A 19,998-nucleotide genomic window follows, 5' to 3' on the forward strand; every position below is an offset into this window, starting at 1 on the left:
ACTTAAACACAGTAGCAAACTGGCTCTCAAATGAAGGCAAGAAGGGTTACATTCTCCAAATAAGAAATTGTTTTCTATTTATACCTGAGACCCTTCCTGTTTTTGTGGCCAAAATGCAGCAGTATGTAAAAAAAGGTTGAGAGGGTTTGATTTGCATGTGAGCAATGAAACTCATATGTAGACACCCAACAAAATCAAAAGTATTTATATTAAAGCCAAAGTGGCTTCACTGTAATAAATTAGCTTCAGTCTCAATTACCTTTTTTTAAAATAGGATTATGGGCTTGGGCAGTTCAGTCATTCTCCCGTGATAGTCAAACTCTACTGCTAAAGTAAATTACATGAGAAAGTGCTAGTAGTATGGAGAGTACAGAAGTGTTTACAGTGGAAGGCAAATTCTCTGAAAAGGTTGAATGCAGCCATTGTTTCCCATGCTCATGCAATTCTATTTGATTCCATTTGAGCTGTGATGGCATTTTGCCACCAATCATGTGCTCCAAAGGTGTGTCTACTCCATGCCTCGAAGCATGAAGTGATGTTCAGCACAGGCCAGAATGATGGCTGAACCACACAGAATGTTCTCTGATCCTTTTTTTAAAAATCCCTAAAAGGATCCTACTAGATCCTTTGCTCCAAGATCCTTCCATCGATATCATCTATTTAGTATTAGCAGGTACATTATATAGATGCGCCCATGACTTTATCACTATTTCAACATGATTTGAAGGAAACTACCTTTTTTCTTTATAATGCTGGTAAACCACTGCACTGTGAAATGTTTGATTATAGGGCAAAGCAAAGTCCACGGAGAGAGTTGAAATGAAATTGTGAAGCACCGTATTAAAACTGAAAAGGAATAAAGGACTCTTTCTGTGTTTGATCTGTTTTTTAACCAGCTCCAGGAAGCCAACTTCCTTCCTAGTCAATATTATTTCTTATAGTTGCTATTTGTATTCATCTGCAGTTGTTAAACTTCATTGTTACCCGGAGATCGAAGTAACCAAGGAAAGTATCATTTGGATTTAACATTTAGTGAAAACTGTTCTCCACAAACTAGGCCAGAAGCCTAAGCTGCCCCCTGCTGGATGAAAACCAAACATTTACCACACAAAAATGAAAGCAGAATCACATATGTTTTATATGAAAGGTAAAAACTCAATCTCTATGATACAATTAGAATCACTTTTCCTGTGATACAAAATGAAATTTTATTTTGAATGTTAAATCCAGGACAAGGCCCTTTGCTATTACGGTTTTGCACAGAGCAAAATCACATGAGATTCTATTCCAAATGTCATTTCTCCTTGGATCCAACTCTGTGGAAGCATCTTCCAGCAGGGATATTAATCACAAAGGGCCGTCTTCCCACCGGTAATATCCACTGTGATCCCAGAGTCATCCGTGAGCTCCTATGGGGCCAAGACAATGTGCCGCTGCCCTTCACAATTCTTGATTTCACTGGAAGTCCCTGGTATTGTAGATGATCTGTGCATTGAAACTATGGGACTGACACCTCTGAAAGACAAAAATTCCTTTGAACGTTCACAACTTTACAACCACTGTAAATTAATTTTATAAAGTCCCTACTTGTTAAAGAACAAAGGTTGGACAAGTCCTTTTCTAGAAAGGAAGTACTGTACTATTCTGGCAGATGAATGCCTTTCCTTCACAAAACTGTTGTGTGACATTTTCCTTCAGCTTAAGGAATGTGTAAATTCCATACTGTTCTTTAGTTCTCTCCTCTCTACCCATTGAATCCATGGTCCTTACTTAAGCTTTCTTCCCAAGTATAGGTAGTCCTCAATTTACGACCACAATTGAGCCCGAAATTTCTGTTGTTAAGCAAGACAGTTGCGAAGACAGTTTTTATAAAACCCTTTTTACAACATTTCTTGCTACAGTTGTTAGATAAATCACTGCAGTTGTTAAGTTAGTAACATGGTTGTTAAGTGAATCTGGCTTCCCCATTAACTTTGCTTGTCAGAAGGTCGCAAAAGGGATCACATGACCCGGGGATGCTGTAACTGTCATAAATATGAGTCAGATGCCAAGTGTCTGAATTTTGATCATGCATCCATGGGGATGATGCAACGGTCATAAGTGTGAAAAATGGACACAAGTAAATTTTTTCAGTGCCATTTTAATCTAGACTGATTACTAAACAAACTTTTGTAAGTTTGTTGTTTCCTTTCCTTTGCAAAGTCCTTTTCAAGGACTCCTTGGGATTGTCCTGGACTTTATACAGGTCGTCCTCAACTTACGACTCCAAGTGAGCCCAAAATTTCTGCTGTTAAGTGAAACATTGGTTAAGTGAGTTTTGCCCCATCGTACGACCATTCTTACCACAGTTGTTAACTGAATCACGGCAACTGATAAGTTAGCAACCTGGTTGTTTAAGTGAATCTGGCTCCCCCATTAAATTGCTTATCAAAAAGCTGCAAAAGGTGATCACATGACCTTAGGAGGCAGCAACGGTCATAAGAATGAACCAGTTGCCAAACATCTGAATGTTGGTCACATGTTCATGGGGATGCTACAAAGGTGGCAACTGTGACGGTCATAAGTCACTTTTTTCAGTGGCGTCGCAACTTTGAACAGTCACTAAATGAACTGCTGTAAGTCGAGGACTACCTGTACAGCCCAATAAATAGCAGGAGGCATCCAAAGAAGAAACCCATGGACTACAAAAGAGACCCTGTGCAGAAACACATTTCAAACTCACTCAAACAGGCATCAACTCTGCTCTACTAGATTACATTTTAATTTTGAACCAGCCCTTTCATGCTAGGAGCCCTTATCCCCTCCCTGCTGATCTACTCACTTTTGGGAGAAAACAGGAGAGTGTGCAATGATTCTCGGCCGTGCTGTCAGCACTACTTCCCCACGACTGGCCTCCACCAGAATGTTCTGCATGGTGTTATCCAGCACCATTTCAGCCACATTTGCAAAGGCCGGCATCCTTAACAGAAAGCACATTTCAGATCTTCATGCTCACCGATGCTGGCGTTTCCTATTTTGTTCTCACGGGACTGTACCCACAACACCTTTTATAATGGCATAGTCAACAATGCAGATTCAGGTCCGGCTTTAACCAGTCAAGTATGCATCACCCAAGATAATATTTTTGTGGTGGGAAAAAAAACCCAACCCTGACCTTGGTGTACTTAAAGTCAGCTATGTAGAAAATACTATATATAATGAGAAACTAATTTGATACGAGGAAATAAGTATTGTCTACTAATGAGATAATAACCACTACTTTGGCAGTGAATAAGACTAGAGAATGTTTATAATATTTTTTATTTATCTATATCTATACCTATACCTATATCTATATCTATATCTATACCTATACCTATATATCTATACCTATGTCTGTCTGTCTGTCTATTCTATATTGGAAGATTAGGAAAACTTCCACCAGGATTAACATTGTAAGGAAACATTACTAATAGCAATAGCACTTAGACTTATATAACTGCTTCACAGTACTTTACAGCCCTCTCTAAGCAGTTTACAGAGTCAGCATATTGCCCCCAACAATCTGGGTCCTCATTTTACCAACCCCAGAATGATGGCAGGCTGAGTCAACTTTGAGCCGGTCAGGGTCGAAATACAGCTCTTATACTACAGGTAGCCCTTGACATATGACTTGTAAGTTGTGATGGTTGTAAATTGGGTCATGCGCACGATTGACCCAATTTTACGGTCTTTTTTGCAGCAGTGATCGTAACTTTGGAACCGGATTGTAAATACCTCCAGGGAAGTCTGTTGTAACCTATACTACCTGTATTTTCACAACAAGCCTGGCAGACGTAAGCTTTCATTCAAACTTCAGTACCCAATGCCAGAACATTAAACACATATATAGAAAGCTTCTCCGACTGTATATGGTATCCAGATTGCGATTTTGGCTGGATTTAGCCATATTTCTGCTTTTGGGTTCTCCAGCCCGGTACTGATATTTTGAATTCTAACTTCTGACTTCGACTTCCTCCTGGTCCTTCTGTACCGCTTGTCTGGGAATTTGAGCATCTTTTTGTTTCTGATCACATACCTGCCTCTGGTCTCTTAGATTCTTATTCTAATACTTTTTTGCTGGAACTCTAGGTGCCTGATTTTTGACTATGCTTCATGAAACAGAGGCAGGGGCAGGAAAAGAGAATTTTTAAGACATTGAAGCTCTGTGCCTAAGGCTATTGTAGGGACCTAAGCTTTGAAAAGACACCGTTGCCGTGTTTGCCAGACTTTTTCCTTTACCTCTAAGTAAGAGGGGGCTTCTTGGTAAATCATGCACGGTATGAAGTTCATCTTTTTTGTGATTCAAATTGCTCATATTGATACACTGTTCTAGATTCTCAGGACATACATGGCTTACAGATCATTAGCCTCTCTGGTCAATATTTTTCTGTAGAAAAGTCTTGAATTGGGACAGCCTTATACATAGAATAAATAAATGTGATGATGATAATGATGATAATGATGATTTTTTGCATTACAGGAATTCGATGGCTTAGAACACATCTATTTTGCTTGCACTTTCAGTTTAGAGATATTCAAATTGTCTCACCTGATAATGAATTCTTTCTGTTCCCGGGACTGTTCCTTGCGAATAATGGCACTTAGGTTCTCTGTAACAGATGAAGTGACTCTGGGAGATACTGGGAGATCCTTTCCCAAGTCTTCATCATCTGTCCTACCCTTAGTACTGAACTCCGGGGAAGGAGTTTCTGGAGAGGTGCCAGTGGAACTCTTCTTCTGTTTTGCTGACTTTTCACTCCAGAATTGGTAGAAGTAAGGGATGGGCTCTGTGAGGCTTCTGGCCACTGCTTCTTGGAACTGTGTCTCCTCCAACAAACCTCTGGAATATCAAAAAGGATATTTAGTTTAAAGATCTTTCAGATTTGTTGCATCCTTGTCCATAGGCACCTGAAAACCTGGTAATATAATAATAATAATAATAATAATAATAATAATAATAATAATAATAATAATAATAATAATAATAATAATAATAATATTTATTTCTTAGCCGCACCCTCTCCCGAAGGACTCGGGGCGGCGTACAACAAAACATAGGAAATAAATATATCGACATACATATAACAAAACATATACCAAGACATATACACGACATATACAAGGAGGAGGTGAAGTGATAGATAAAAACAAGTAAAAACACAATGTTTAAAAACCCCTAAATAAATTGAATGCAATTAAAATACCCCAAATAAAAAAAACCGTCAGGAGCGATATAGTTGGATCAAAGTTGAGCCAGGCCAGCAACTTGAAAAAGGTGGGTCTTGAGCTTTACACGAAAGGAGCGGAGGTCAGAGGTATTCCTAATATCCCGGGGGAGGTCATTCCACAGGGCTGGGCCCGCCACAGAGAAGGCTCTACTCCTAGGCGCCGCCCCTCGACACTGTCTGGTGGACGGCACCTGGAGGAGGCCCTCTCTGTGCGAGCGGATTGGTCGCAGGGATGTATGGGGCAGAATACGATCCCGCAAGTTACTAGGTCCTGAGCCATGGAGCGCTTTAAAGATTGTTATCAAAACCTTGAAACGCACCCGATAGACCACAGGAAGCCAGTGCAGCTCGCGCAGGAACGGTGTCACATGGGAGTACCTAGTACTCCCCATAATTACCCGCGCGGCTGCGTTCTGGACCAACTGTAGCCTCCGGGTGCATTTCAAGGGAAGCCCCATGTAGAGAGCGTTACAGTAGTCCAAGCGAGACGTCACCAGCGCATGAGTGACTGTGCGTAAGGCGTCCCGGTCCAGTAGGGGGCGCAATTGGTGCACCAGGCGAACCTGGTGGAACGCCCCCCTTGCCACGGCTGTCACATGGTCATCCATGGACAGCCGGGCATCCAGGAGGACGCCCAAATTGCGCGCCCGCTCCACGGGGGCAAGTTGAATGCCCCCGATGGCCAATGATGGAATTAATTGGCTGAACCGGGGAGCCGGTACCCACAGCCACTCCGTCTTGGAGGGGTTGAGTTTGAGTCGGTTGTCATCCATCCAGATCCGTACGGCTTCCACACACCGGGACATCACTTTGATGGCCTCGTTGGGGTGGTTCGGGGTGGAAAAGTACAGCTGAGTATCATCAGCGTACAGATGGTATCCCACCCCGAAACCACGGATGATCTCACCCAGCGGCTTCATATATGTGTTGAACAGGAGTGGCGAGAGGACCGACCCCTGTGGCAAGTAAGGGGGCGTAGGGTCGACCTCTCCTCCCCTGCCAACACACGCTGCGCCCGGCCAGAAAGGTAGGTGCCGAACCACCGCAAAACGGTGCCCCGGACCCCCAACCCCTCCAGCCGGCGCAGCAGGATACTATGGTCGATGGTATCAAAAGCCGCCGAGAGGTCTAATAGGACCAGGATAGAGGAACAACCTCTATCTCTGGCCCTCCAGAGATCATCCACCAACGATTAGCTATTAAAAGCTAATACATGCTTAAGATGATTCGTTTATGTGTCAGGGATAAAAGAAGGCAAAATTACTGGGAGTCATCCCTACTCAGCCAGAAATACAGGCCAGACAGACGATGGTTGAACTGATAATGACTGGCCCAAAGTCCCCCAGTAAATTTTATTGATGGAACATGAAGTTGAACCTGGGTGGTTCATTTTAGTTTGGTACACTGAATCTGGACAAGGAATCCAATCTCCTGTCAGGCCTCGCATTTCTCATAATTGGTTTAATTTAACCTTCCTTATGGAGTTATTCTGAAAGCATATAGCAGGGGTGGCGAACAAGTTCGACAAAAAGAGCCAAAATTTTAAACTGTGAGAGTCAGAGAGCCACACCACGCAGTGACCTGCCAAAACAGACCCGGAAGCAATGTTCCCTCTATTTTTTTTTCGATGTGAGCAGAAAAGTATAGTGTTTGAGCGGCACATTTTCATGCCTGAGCACCCGAATTTTTTTCACAGATGTCACCTAAGACAACAACGAAATCAGTATTATTTGAAACTCAAAGTTATGTTTCTTCAAGGTACCCGCTTAATTCAAAGTGTTATATAATATCAGTATCACTTAACAACGCTCCTGCTTAGCAACCAAAATGTTGGCTCAGAAACTCTGGCATTTGAAGCACGCAACTCTTAAAGCTGTCAAGTTACAAGACCCTTGCACCCCTAACCCTTTAGGGAAAAAAAACCCCAGGGGTCTTCAAACCTGACAGCTTTAACACTTGTGGACTTCAACTCCCAGAATTCCTCCTCCAGTCATGTTGCAGCGACGTCATCTGCGTGGATCTGCTCCATCTTTGCTTTCTTCATTGTGGGCAGGGCTTCTGCTGAAGATGCCGACGAGTACGAGTTGCCACCAGAATAACTGCTGCTACCTCCTCCTCCTCCTCCTCCTCCAACAGAATCACCAGATTTGCTCCTGAGCTCAGCGCTGGGTTACCTCTGCCCCCTCCCCCTCCTCCGTGCTTTTGAGGAGCCATGAGGCTTTTTTTCCCCTGCTCCCCCCCGCCTTCCTACTGGCTCCTGCAGCCTCATGGCTCCTCAAAAGCACGGCGGAGGAGGAGGAGGGGGCAGGGGTAACCCAGCGCTGACTGAGCTCAGCTGCTCCGAGCGGAGGGGAGGTGCCGCTGCCACGCGCGGAGATGCCGGCTGGAGCTTTGGCCGCTTCATCTCAGCCGCAGCGCCGGGCAGCAAATCCGGCAGTGCTGCCTGTTAGAGGAGAATGAGGAGGAGTTGGCAGCAGTTCTTCCGGTGGCGGTGGGGGCTTTGGGGCTTCACAACTAGCCTCAGTCGCCCCGTGCTCCTCAAAGCAAGTCTGGGGAAGTCCTTTGCAGGCGGCCCGTTCTAGCTGCCTGCAAAGGACCTCCGCAGCTTCCGAAAGGGAGCGCGCGATCCGAGCCACAGTATACTAAATAATGATAAGAGGCAAAGAGCCTCATTTATTTTGGCCGGGAGCCGCATGCGGCTCGCGAGCCGCGTGTTCGCCACCACTGGCATATAGGAATAACTGAAAGTACATTATTTTCAGCATCTTGGTGAAACAGCAGGCCATACAAATGATATAAATCCTAAGCCTGTAGTCTATATATTTATAAAATATATATAGTAAGGCAGTGCATATATACCATCTAAATATTTCAGGACTTTTGACAGACAAGCCACCTACTTGATCACCATAGAGAGCATGTCCGTCAGTAGCTGAGCTTCTTGTTCTGTGCAGTTTTCTAGATCCACCCAGGTGGCATCCTTTATAGATCCTCTTCCGGTTTTGCTCGAAACTGAGAATAGAGATGTCCTACGTTCAGAATCTTTTATTGGTGCTTTCTTCTTCAGTTGGCTGTAAAAAAAAAACATTGAAACTCTTTTTTTCTAAATGATCTAAGTCTTTCTACGACCATGAGATGCCTAGAAACAAGCAGATAAGATTTGTCCTTTAACTCGTGCCACAGGAACAATCAGATCGTGTTTCCCAATTCCAATATTTCCACATTAAGACAAGCAATATATAAAACAGTTCTTATTCATAATAGTACAATTCAAGCAAAATTAAAGCAAGTGCTAAGTGGTTTTCGATGGGGTTCTTAATTCTCTCTGGGCTTAGTTGTATTCTTGTAGGCATTTCATTGCCAAACTAGATAAATCATCAGTGCTAAAAGCTAAGTGGTTTCACCTATCATAAAACATGCTAAACCAGACCAGCACACCTGATAAATTCACGACAGGTAGTCCTTGATTTACAACAGTTCCTTTACTGACTGTTCAAAGTTACAACACACTGGAAAAAAGTGACTTATGACTGTTTTTCAAACTTACAATTGTTGAAGCATCCCCATGGTCATGTGATCAGAATCCAGATGCTTGGCAACTGGTTCATATTTATGATGGTTGCAGTGTCCCTGGATCATGTGGTCACCCTTTTCAACCTTCTGACCAGCAAAGTCAACGGGGAATCCAGATCCACTTAACAACCGTGTTACTAACTTAACAAATGCAATGATTCACTTAATAACTGTAGCAAGAAAAATCATAACATGGGGCCAACTCATTTAACACGTTTCACTTAGCAACATAACATTTTGGGCTCAATTGTGGCCATAACTCGAGGACTATCCAGATTGTGCCTTGTAAATTTATGGTTTGGTCCAACACGGAAATCTAGCCCTTATGGTATATTCAACAATTCCAAAATAAACTGTGGCTTAGGGTAAGGCATACATCCAGCTATAAATAAATAAATTACAAAGAGCATCGCATAACATCTCTACTTGGAGAATCGGCAGAGATCCAACATCTCTAGCTGGAGAGGTGACAACTGGAGAAGGCCAGGAAAACAATGTGTCTTACCGGTAAAGGAAGTGCTGGGGCAAGTCATTAGAGAAGTTGGACAAGAAATCATCAATTGAGTGGGACCTGGCCGTAAAGCCGAGGTGCATGAGGAAGGGCTTGGGGAATTCAGGCTTGGGCCAAAACCTGCTGGCCTCCTTGTCTCTCGTCTGCCTCCTCTGGCTACGGCTAGCAGGGGCATTTGGCTCACAGACGTTCTTAATGGGAGGAAGAGTCTGTTGATAAGAAATTAAAATAAACCGTTTAGCGAAAGGGACTATCTAACCAGTTTAACTTGTAACATTCAAGCATCTTGCTAAGTAATTAAATGTGAGAAGGTAACAGAAAGAATGGGTAGGTGGGAACCAGAGGTGGTATTCAGCAGGTTCTGACCAGTTCTGGAGAACAGGTAATGGAAATTTTGAGTAGTTCAGAGAACCGGTAAACACCACCTCTGACTGGCCCCACCCCCATCTATTCTCTGCCTCCTGAGTCCCAGCTGATCAGGAGGGAATGGGGATTTTGCAGTATCCTTCCCCTGCCATGCCCACCAAGCCTCTCTTACCAAACCACACCACTCCCACCAAGCCATGCCCACAGAACCAGCAGTAAAAATTTTGAATCCCATCACTGGTGGGAACTAATTTCATTTCATTTCATGCATCCTTCCTATTTGCAGCCTTTCCCTTGAATTGCCCAGGAACTATATACATATCTCTCTCCCCCCCCCTCTCTCTCCCTCTCCCTTTCTGACTCTCTCTCTACCTCCCTCCGTCCCTCCCTCCCTCTCCCTCTCATGCACTAGCTGATAGGCTTCCTACTCCAAATATCTTTGAAGGTTTTCTTTTTTGCTTTTAATGTTTTTTTTTCTTTTTGTGCTCTGCAAAATGTTTTGCTTGTTTTATTGATTATACTTTTTTTGGTCAACATTTTCCAAATGTTCTTTTTTGTTCTTATATGGGAAAGATGCCCACTTTTTGGAGAAATCATGCTGATCATGCTTGTTAGGCACTCTGATATTCTCTTGGGATTTATGGTACCCTCTCTGGACATTGTAGCTGAGATTCTACTAGTGTTGTTTTGAAAACATTGCCAAACATATAGAGACTGACTTTCTTGACTCTTGCTTTCAATCTTCTTTTCATTAATCCGTTTGTTTTTTTAAAAGCTTGATCTTCTAAAGTCACACTAGATTAAGTTGGGCTTTTTAGATGCACCTGAAGATAATATCTTTTTTGATTCCCAATTGGTTCAATACATCTCTCAAACAAAATTCTGGACTGTGCTTAGCATTAGGGTCAGTGTTGCAGTGTATGAAAACAAAAGGGAACATTTGCAAATTGTTGACCCCAAAAGTATAAGGCATCAATAAAATATGCAAAACACTCCTGTTGTTAGCTAATAGTGTACAACTGTTTAGAATATCTAGAATTCTGGTCTCTTAGTTCTATCCAGAACATTCGTTTTCCCAAACTATGCTTACACGAAGGGAAATGACGTTATTGTTTCTTTTTCTCTAATTCATTTTCTATCCATAGGTCAGCTTTAGCCTCTTGGTGTGGGACAATAGTATGTGCTGAATACTAACCTGCTTTAGAGGATTGCTATGGACATCAGTAGAAGATTCTGCTCCATTTTGTGGCTTCTGTTTTATGTCAGTCTGCATACAAAGCAGATCTGCTCCCATTATGTCCTTCCCTTTCTTTTCTTCAGAGGTCATGCCACAAAGATAACTGTATCCCATTGGTTATATCACATTTCCATAATTTATACTATGTGTTTTTCCTAACACCAAACACTCCCCCTATTCTTAGTATTTGCATATAGGCATCTATATACATCTCATCCTTTGATTTTTCATGGCATGAACTTTTAACCTTAGGATCTTATGTCTTTCGTGATTAATTATATCCATTATACCTATAGGTGTGGAACAATTAAGAAATATGCCTGGAAGATTGACATTTCCTGCTCGGTTTTTGTAGCAGAGGCTGACAATAAGGGATCTCACTATATCTACATAAAGAGCACATAACTAATTACCTTATATTTCCTTATCTTCGTAAATACTTTAGAAAGCTTTGATAATCCTGGCATATTTGGAGCTCCCTAAAGAAAAAGAAGATAATTGTAACAAAAAGTTATAGAATTTGAAAAGATTTGAGATATACCTGAATAAAGCCAAGTTAACCGATATACACAAAATTGTAGATGTGGCCTTTTTTTTTTTTAAGAAGATTGCCATCCTGAATAAAGAAAACTTAACCTTCTGTCTGCCAGTCCCTTTTCTGCTCAAAGTGGGCAATCTCCAAGCTCCTTTTCTCCTTGTGGGTGTCTAGATGAGGCTGGAGAAAAATCAGCGATGGATTCTAAGCACAAAATTGGCTTCACAGGAAAAAGTCAAGCATATGCTCCTGCCCCTGCTGGTTTTCCCACTCAATATCAAGCCATGGATTTACTGTGAAAATTCCCGGGGTTCAGTAAGCTATTGACATATTATTGTATACAGCAGGGGTGTCAAACTCAAGGCACAGGGGCCGGATCCAGCCCATGGGGTGCTTAGATGAGGCCCACAGGGCCACCCTGGAAACAGCAAAGGACCGGTCCATACTGCCTCTGGCAGCAAAAACGGAGCTTGGGAGGGCCACATACAGCCCTCCCAAGCTCCATTTTCATTGGCAGAGGGTTGCAGAAGGCCGTTGCAGACGAAAACAGAGCTTGGAAGCCTGTTTTCACTGGCAGAGTGCTTGGGCCGCCACAAGCGCCCTGAAACAAGTGGCGTCGAGCTGGCCATGTCCACCCTAGCCAACCCCCCCCCCCCCCCCCATCCTGATGCGGCCCTTAATGAAATCAAGTTTGACACCCCTGGTATACGGTATGGGGGGGGAGGTTGTAAATTTCTTGTCTTCTCTCTACCATTGCCCATGGCTGTTAATTCCCAAATCCTTGTAAAAGATGTGCTAATAGAAAATAAATGTACTTATTTAACATTGCAACCATTATAGTTTCACTGTATTTTCATGTCATGGGTTTGATTCCGACCATGGACATTTTAAATTTGAAATGTTGATGTTTCAAATTTATTGTGCATGCTTTGTTACTGATATTGTAGACTTTATCACTTATATATCATACCATGGATGTTTTAATTTTCGTGTAAATTGACATGAGGCATTTATATGAAGTTAATGGCATACACATTCAATAAATAAAACAAATTTTATTTATATTTATAATTGTACTTAGAACTTCCAATACAAATAATAAAACAATAGAAATGGAACTAAGATTGTTAGATATTAACATATATCGTGACAAGTCTCCTCTCTGGTCCGCCGCTACGGCGGGAAACAGGTATCGCTCTGATTGGTCGAGAGGCGTACCCGATCCCTATAAAAGGGGAACCCTCAGACCACAGAGCAAGCTGGATCACTACTACTACTAATAAAGAGCTGTTAAGTCACTACGTGTCCGGAGTCTGTTCTCTCGTTGCCCGAATCTAACATTGGCGACAAAGGTGGGATTGAGAGACAGATAGGACGAAGAAGCTACCTCCAGAATCCCAGGATTCGATCCAGCCCAGGAATTCGGCAGAAATTCCGGCAGCCATCTCAGGCCATCGCAGCGCGGCAAATTCAACGCAGAGAAAATGGCGATGCACACTCCTCCCGCTCCGTTCGACCCGATGAACGACCAATGGGAGGCATACATGATTCATTTCGAGTGCTTTCTCGAAGCGAACGAATACACGGGAATAACCGATTCCCGAAAGAAGAACATCTTCCCCAGCTACTGTGGGCGAGAAGTTTTCAACACGGCCAGAGACCTCTCCGAGCCTACTCCGATACAAGTGGTATCATGGACGGCGCTGCAACAGACTCTGCAAACTCATTATGCGCCAAAACCTTCCCGCCACGTTTGCCGCCAGGAATTCAACACACGGAACCAGAAGGCGGGAGAATCAATCAACCAATATGTTGCAGCCCTACGTAAAGCAGCGACTCATTGCGAGTTCAGGGATCTGGACGAGCAAATCCTGGCAAGACTTGTTTGTGGGTTAAAGGACATTTCGCTACAAAAAAGGCTGTTGGCCAATCCCAATTTAACCCTCCAAATAGCACTAAACGAAGCAAGGGCGTCCGAGTCAGCGGAAAGATCGTCGGAAACCATACAACGCGGGTTCAACGTAAGCCAGCCAGCACCCAGACACACCAGAGTCCACTACGAGGACACCAATCCAGACTACGAGGATTCCGAGTTCGAGGACAGTCACCTGATGCGGAGCAGTCACATGAGGCCGGGGGGGAGACCAGGATTCCGTTTGCCACCCTGTGCAAGTTGCGGAGGGAATCACCCCCGGTCTACCTGTCAGTTCAGGAACGTTGTTTGTTCGCATTTCGACAAACTTGGGCACATCGCACGAATGTGCCGGAGCGAAGTCCCTGCCTCCTCACGGCAGCCTCCAATGTACCGCCAACAGAAGTCCAACCCAGGGGCTTGGTGAAATCAAAAAGGGCGCCCAGAGAGAAATCCACGAGAGTTTACCCAGAGAGAAAATTTCCAAAGAGCTGAAAGGGCGTATTCCCAGAAAGATTACACACAAAGAGCTGAGAGAGCGTTCTACCAGGATGCTCAACGAGAGTATTGTCAGGATACCGATGCTGAGATAGAGTTAACCCAGAGAGAGGAATTGCGAACCTATCTCACCACAATAAGTCAGGTCCGCACCAAGCGGCCTAAAAAGCTGAAAGTCACAGTCCTCTTGGAGGGCTCTCCTTGCGAGCTGGAAGTTGACACAGGATCGTCCCTGACGATCATTTCATGGGCCTCCATGAAAAAGGCTATCCCTAGCCTCAAAAAGAGCCAACTACGTGCACCAGACATCCTGCTACGAGACTACCAGGGGAACCGAGTCCCCATCGTGGGCCAAGCACGTTCCAAATTCGTTTCAAGGACATTGTAGCCCAGCTGCCCGTGACCATCGCCAGCACACTGTTACAGAACCTTCTAGGACTAGATTGGTTTGAAGCCTTGGGTTTAGAAGTCACCGGGATCAACGCCGTGGAGAACAACAGCGCTGAACAGATTTTTAAGGAGTTCGAGGATGTGTTCAGCCCCGGTCTTGGTAAGTATGTGGGTAAACCTATCTCATTCAATTTAGACCCCAAAGTGGCGCCAATCCGACTTAAACCAAGACGAGTGCCTTTTGCACTCCGCCCAAAAATAGATAAAGAGATCGATAAGTTAGTAGAGCAAGGAATCCTTGAGCCGGTGAATCACGCGTGCTGGGAAACTCCCATTGTGACCCCACTTAAACCAGACGGGTCAGTCCGCATCTGCGCGGACTATAAATGCACAATTAATGTCGCGCTACAACAAAGCGCATATCCTGTGCCAGTAGTACAACACTTATTGCACTCGTTGGGGCCAGGAAAGATATTTGCTAAATTAGACATGGCACAAGCTTACCAGCAATTGCCCGTGGATAGCGCCACAGCGGAGGCCCAAACTATAGTGACGCACAGAGGAGCATTCAAATGCAACCGGCTACAATTCGGTGTGAGTATTGCTCCAGGGCTGTTCCAGAGCGTCATGGAACGGTTTTTGCAAGGTATACTGGGAGTCGTCCCCTATTTCGACGACATCTTGGTGTCCGCTGCAAACGAGGAGCAACTATTAAAAAGAGTCAGAACTGTTTTGGCCAGAATCAGAGAGAAGGGTCTCTGCCTCAAAAAAGAGAAATGCCAAATTAACGTGCCTAGTGTAGAATTCCTGGGATATAGAATCGATGGTCAGGGAATACACCCCACTTCAAAGAAAATTAAGGCGATCCAGGACGCCCCCACACCACGAAATCAGACCGAGTTGCAGGCCTTCCTCGGACTACTTAACTTCTACAGCGCTTTTCTGAGACAGAAGGCGACCGTTGCTGAGCCATTACATCGACTACTCCAAAGGAACACAACATGGAGATGGGGACGATCCGAAGCAGCAGCTTTCGCCGCAGTCAAGCGTCTGCTCACCACCGACTCGCTGCTAGTACAATACAGCCAGACGTTACCACTGGTATTGACCTGCGATGCATCCCCATTCGGAGTCGGCGCAGTCCTCAGCCACAGGATGCCAAACGGAAACGAAGCACCCATCGCCTTCTACTCCAGGACTCTTTCATCGGCCGAAAGGAATTACAGCCAGATGGACAGGGAAGCGTTAGCTGCTGTGGCTGGAGTCAAACGTTTCCACGAATACCTCAACGGCCGCGATTTCGAACTGATTACAGATCATAAACCGCTGTTGGGACTTTTGGCGGGAAACCGCCCCACACCAGTCTCCCTTTCTCCACGCATGACCAGGTGGACTGTTTTCCTGGCCGCGTACTCATACAAGCTGATACATCGACCGGGCTCCACTCTAGGACATGCAGACGCACTCAGCCGTTGCCCACTCCCGGATCTCTTGCCAGACCCCACTCCCGAGGTACCGGTGCTGTTAATTGACTGTTTGGACTCGGGACCGGTTTCTTCTTGCGACGTTGCCAGATTCTCTTCTAGGGACAATATAATAAAGCAAGTTCAAACTTGGGTTTGGAGGGGGTGGCCGAAAGGAAACATGGGCCCGGAATTCAAACTGTTTTGGGCAAAACGGGATGAACTTTCAGTGTTACAAGGTTGTTTATTGTGGGGGGATCGAGTTGTTATTCCTTATGCATTACGTAGAAATGTGTTAGAGGCGTTACATGTTGGGCATCCGGGGATCGTTAAAATGAAGGCGTTAGTAAGGAGTTACGTTTGGTGGCCAAACATGGACAAAGAGATAGAGGAATGGGTGGCCACTTGTGATCCGTGCCAAGAATCTAGACCAGCACCCCCTGAAGCACCCGCCACAGAATGGGAGAAGCCTAAAGCACCCTGGTCGCGTATACACATCGACTTCGCAGGGCCAGTTCAAGGTCAGACTTTTCTGATAGTTGTGGATGCATACTCCAAATGGCTAGAAGTAGTCCTAATGACTTCAACCACGGCAGAGGCAGTCATTAAGGTGCTACGGCGACTTTTTGCCACTCATGGCCTGCCCGACCTCCTGGTGTCTGATAACGGGCCACAGTTCACGGCCATGCAATTTGAAACATACTTAGCAGGTCATGGAATTCGGCATGCCCTCGTCGCGCCATTCCATCCAGCATCGAACGGACAGGCGGAGAGAATGGTGCGATCCGCAAAAGAGGCCCTCGCTAGGATGGGTCCAGGTGATTGGCAAACACGCATTGACCATTACCTCTTAATTCAGCATATTACCCCCAGCGCAACGACGGGTAGGAGCCCCGCCGAACTACTCATGGGCCGCCTTCTACGGTCTCACCTGGACCGTCTTCACCCAAATTACTCTGCCACATCGCCCCCAGACTCTACAAGCAAAATTCGGAATTTTAGCATAGGGGATTCAGTATACGCCCACAACTATGCAGGGGGGACATTGTGGATGCCGGCAAAGGTAATCGGCATCACGGGTCCACGTTCATATCTGCTGGAACTTGAAGATGGACGGAATTGGAAAAGACACATAGATCAACTACGGGGTCGCCTGGCACACTCAAACCTACGAGCTGAGAACGAAAACTATCTACCAGAGTTAAGTCAGCCACCCGAGAGCCCCAACACAGAGGAACACGGCACCTGCGAGCCGAGGATAGAACAAGAGGTTGAATGCGAACCAGAACGGCGCCAAAGTGACAAAAGTCAGCCGACCCCAGAAAGCAAAGCTGAAAGAACAACCGATCCTGAAACCACTCCCGATCAACCCGAACTACGACGTTCCACCCGGGTGAGACAAACACCCACTTATTTGAAAGACTATGTAACTAACCGGAATGCTCCATCTAGGAGGAGAGGGGTGTTAGATATTAACATATATTGCGACAAGTCTCCTCTCTGGTCCGCTGCTACGGCGGGAAATAGGTATCGCTCTGATTGGTCGAGAGGCGTACCCGATCCCTATAAAAGGGGAACCCTCAGACCACAGAGCAAGCTGGATCACTACTACTACTAATAAAGAGCTGTTAAGTCACTACGTGTCCGGAGTCTGTTCTCTCGTTGCCCGAATCTAACAAAGATAATAATACATATGGATTATACATGCTTCGCTGAACTGAATGAGAACCAATGAGTTTCTCATAGGGAGTTTCCTAGATACTCATATAAATTAGTGAGAGGAAGATACCACTTAGATTTTCCAGTTTAGTAACTCAAAGGTCTTGGTTGGCCTTAAGAAAATTATGCAGCTAAAACCTGAACACTAATTTCAACGTATGTTTCAATAATTTCAATGTATGTATGTATATATTCAGGAAAACATGAAAACATAGAATATAGAATCACAAGGCTGAAAGAGACCTTAGAGGTCTTCTAGTCCAACCCTTGTCTAAGGCAGGAGTCCTTATGCCATACCACACAAATGGATGCCCAATATTTTCTTGAAAAACTCCATTGATGCAGCCTCCACAACTGCAGGAGGTACATTGTTCCATTGGTTAATTGCTCTCAGGGTCAGCAAATTACATCTACAGTCATTTACACACACACACACACACACACACACATTGTAATATCTGAATAAGTAGCTGCTAATTCTGAGGAGCTGAAAGATCCTGGTATCTAAATGATGTGGCTAAGTCTTATATCAGACTATCCTGCGAGCTGAAAACAAAAAGTAATTTTTTACCCATCTTCTTACATACGTTCACAAAACACAGAATCAAATGATTTGAGAAATACGTTGTAATCCAGATATACAATAGATGTCCCTTCATACCAAGCTAGTTTTTACCTTGAAAGGTTCCTTTGGGTCCTTCTTCGTATCCAGGTCTTCCTCAGTGATGGTAAACTCCACAGCTTGGCGAGCGTTTTCAGTTTCCCACTCATGCAGCTCTTTCTCGTATTCATCTAATGAGTTTTGAGTAAAAATCTACAGGGAAAACACCTAAGATTGACATTATTCAACTGGGATTTTTGCTACTTTTCTTCTTCTGTACTGGTGAGATATGTCACCCCTAACGTGCCTTCTGAAATTTAATTTCTGGCCGCACTTTAGTTTAATGTTATGACTTTATAGAAATTACTGGAAACAACTATATTACCAAAGAGAAAACAAGATCATTATATGCAGAATAGTTAAGACAACATGTTTGGATTACAGGGAAGAGGAAATGAAATCATGCATGTTCAATCATGCATTCAAAATGACCCATGCATCATGGAAAAATATAATTTGTATTATGTGTACATTATTTCTATCTTCTTCAGGCTTCTGTGCAGATGTTCCCTTGACAAAAGCCATTCAGCCTTAATTACACGATTACATAAATCCCGTATTTGTTATTGATTAATTTTAATGAACTGATAAGTGACAGACTTCAGTGCAGTCTCATATTTTTTAGAACTATAGCCTTTTTTTTTAACGAAGGTTTATTGGTTTTTTTGATGTTTTACAAAGGAAAAAGGTAGGGGAAAAGTTACAAATTTTGGCAACTGCAGTGTGCGGTAGGTGCGCCCCCCCCCCCCCCCATACTCATAGTATACATTTGCACATAATTCATTATTAGGTAAAAACATATAGTCAGCATACAAATTCAGTTAATAATTTCGATCAGTTTATATCAGGTGGATTTTCTTACTCATTTTTGTGATCTGAGTTTTCTCGGTGTTGCCCCATCTCCCCCCGCCGACAGTGCTCCGGCCCCTCCCGTGTCCTGTGTATCTGATGAAGAGTCATCAGGTTTTTCTAGGAGTAGTTTGTTTTTTTCCATAAAGGTCTGTGCCTCTATGGGTGTATTAATTCTAACTCTTGTCTCCTCCCAGAATATTAGCATACCTTCAGGCATCAACCATCTAAACCACACCCCTTTCTGGTATAATTTATTCGCTAATTGCGAATAACATTTTCTTTTTTCCCTCACTTTCTTGGGGATCTGTTTCAGAATGGTTATCTCCTTATCTTTGTATGTCAGGGCTTGCCCCCTTTGTGCACTCAGAATTTCATCTCTTGTACTTTTTCTGAGAAATTTAATGTGTACCTCCCTAGGTACGTTGTGTGTTCTAGCGTAGGCTGAAGAACTATAGTATTTCTGTTTGGCACCAAAATCTTCTATACTGAATATAAGCAACCAAAAACCCCTGTCTTTTGCTATTAAAGAAAACTTTGATCTGAGGTATCCACTAAGTCTCACCTCACAGATCAAATCCACATTGTAGAAGCATGGATTTTCGCCAGCATGCAGTGTAAGAACACAATGAGTGCTTTCTCCGGCCTGCACAACTCCAGTTTGAGGTATGATCTCCAGTGCCTTGAAACAAAACAATGGATTATTATATCATAATACATCAAGATTCAGACAACCCTCATCCTTCTGTCCTTCCACTAAAGATTGTGGCATCAGCCTATGTAGAATGCAAGGATCTTGAATGAGATATGTATTGGGTTGGCCTCGGTTGCTTCTGTTATTATAATTATTGTTATTTCATTATCTTGTTTTTTATGTCCTTAAGTCTACTATATTATATTACATCACATTACATTATATATTACATATTTAAGACATTTCGTGTTTCTTTAAACTGTAACTCACTCAGGATCAGTCTTGTAAATTGGATGACCATACAAAACAATGAAATAAATGAATGAATACATAAAGCATGC

The 19,998-nt window shown here is 43.8% G+C and overlaps 1 protein-coding gene across 1 annotated transcript in view; it reads right to left on the bottom strand.

The window, feature by feature from the left end:
- Positions 1-1,148: 1,148 nt before the first annotated feature.
- Positions 1,149-19,998, bottom strand: part of CFAP65 (cilia and flagella associated protein 65) — a 50,603-nt gene continuing 31,753 nt past the window's right edge. The window contains exons 26-33 of the mRNA XM_081936148.1: positions 19,529-19,645; positions 18,130-18,267; positions 11,350-11,415; positions 9,328-9,542; positions 8,150-8,320; positions 4,571-4,861; positions 2,822-2,959; positions 1,149-1,515 (exon numbers count right to left, since the gene is read on the bottom strand). Coding sequence (XP_081792274.1) covers positions 1,410-1,515; positions 2,822-2,959; positions 4,571-4,861; positions 8,150-8,320; positions 9,328-9,542; positions 11,350-11,415; positions 18,130-18,267; positions 19,529-19,645 — 1,242 coding nt within the window. The 3' untranslated portion in view covers positions 1,149-1,409. The remainder of the gene's footprint in view (positions 1,516-2,821; positions 2,960-4,570; positions 4,862-8,149; positions 8,321-9,327; positions 9,543-11,349; positions 11,416-18,129; positions 18,268-19,528; positions 19,646-19,998) is intronic.

This window comes from Natrix helvetica (assembly GCF_964273705.1).
Source record: "Natrix helvetica genome assembly, chromosome: 1".
Classification (NCBI taxonomy): Eukaryota; Metazoa; Chordata; class Lepidosauria; order Squamata; family Natricidae; genus Natrix; species Natrix helvetica.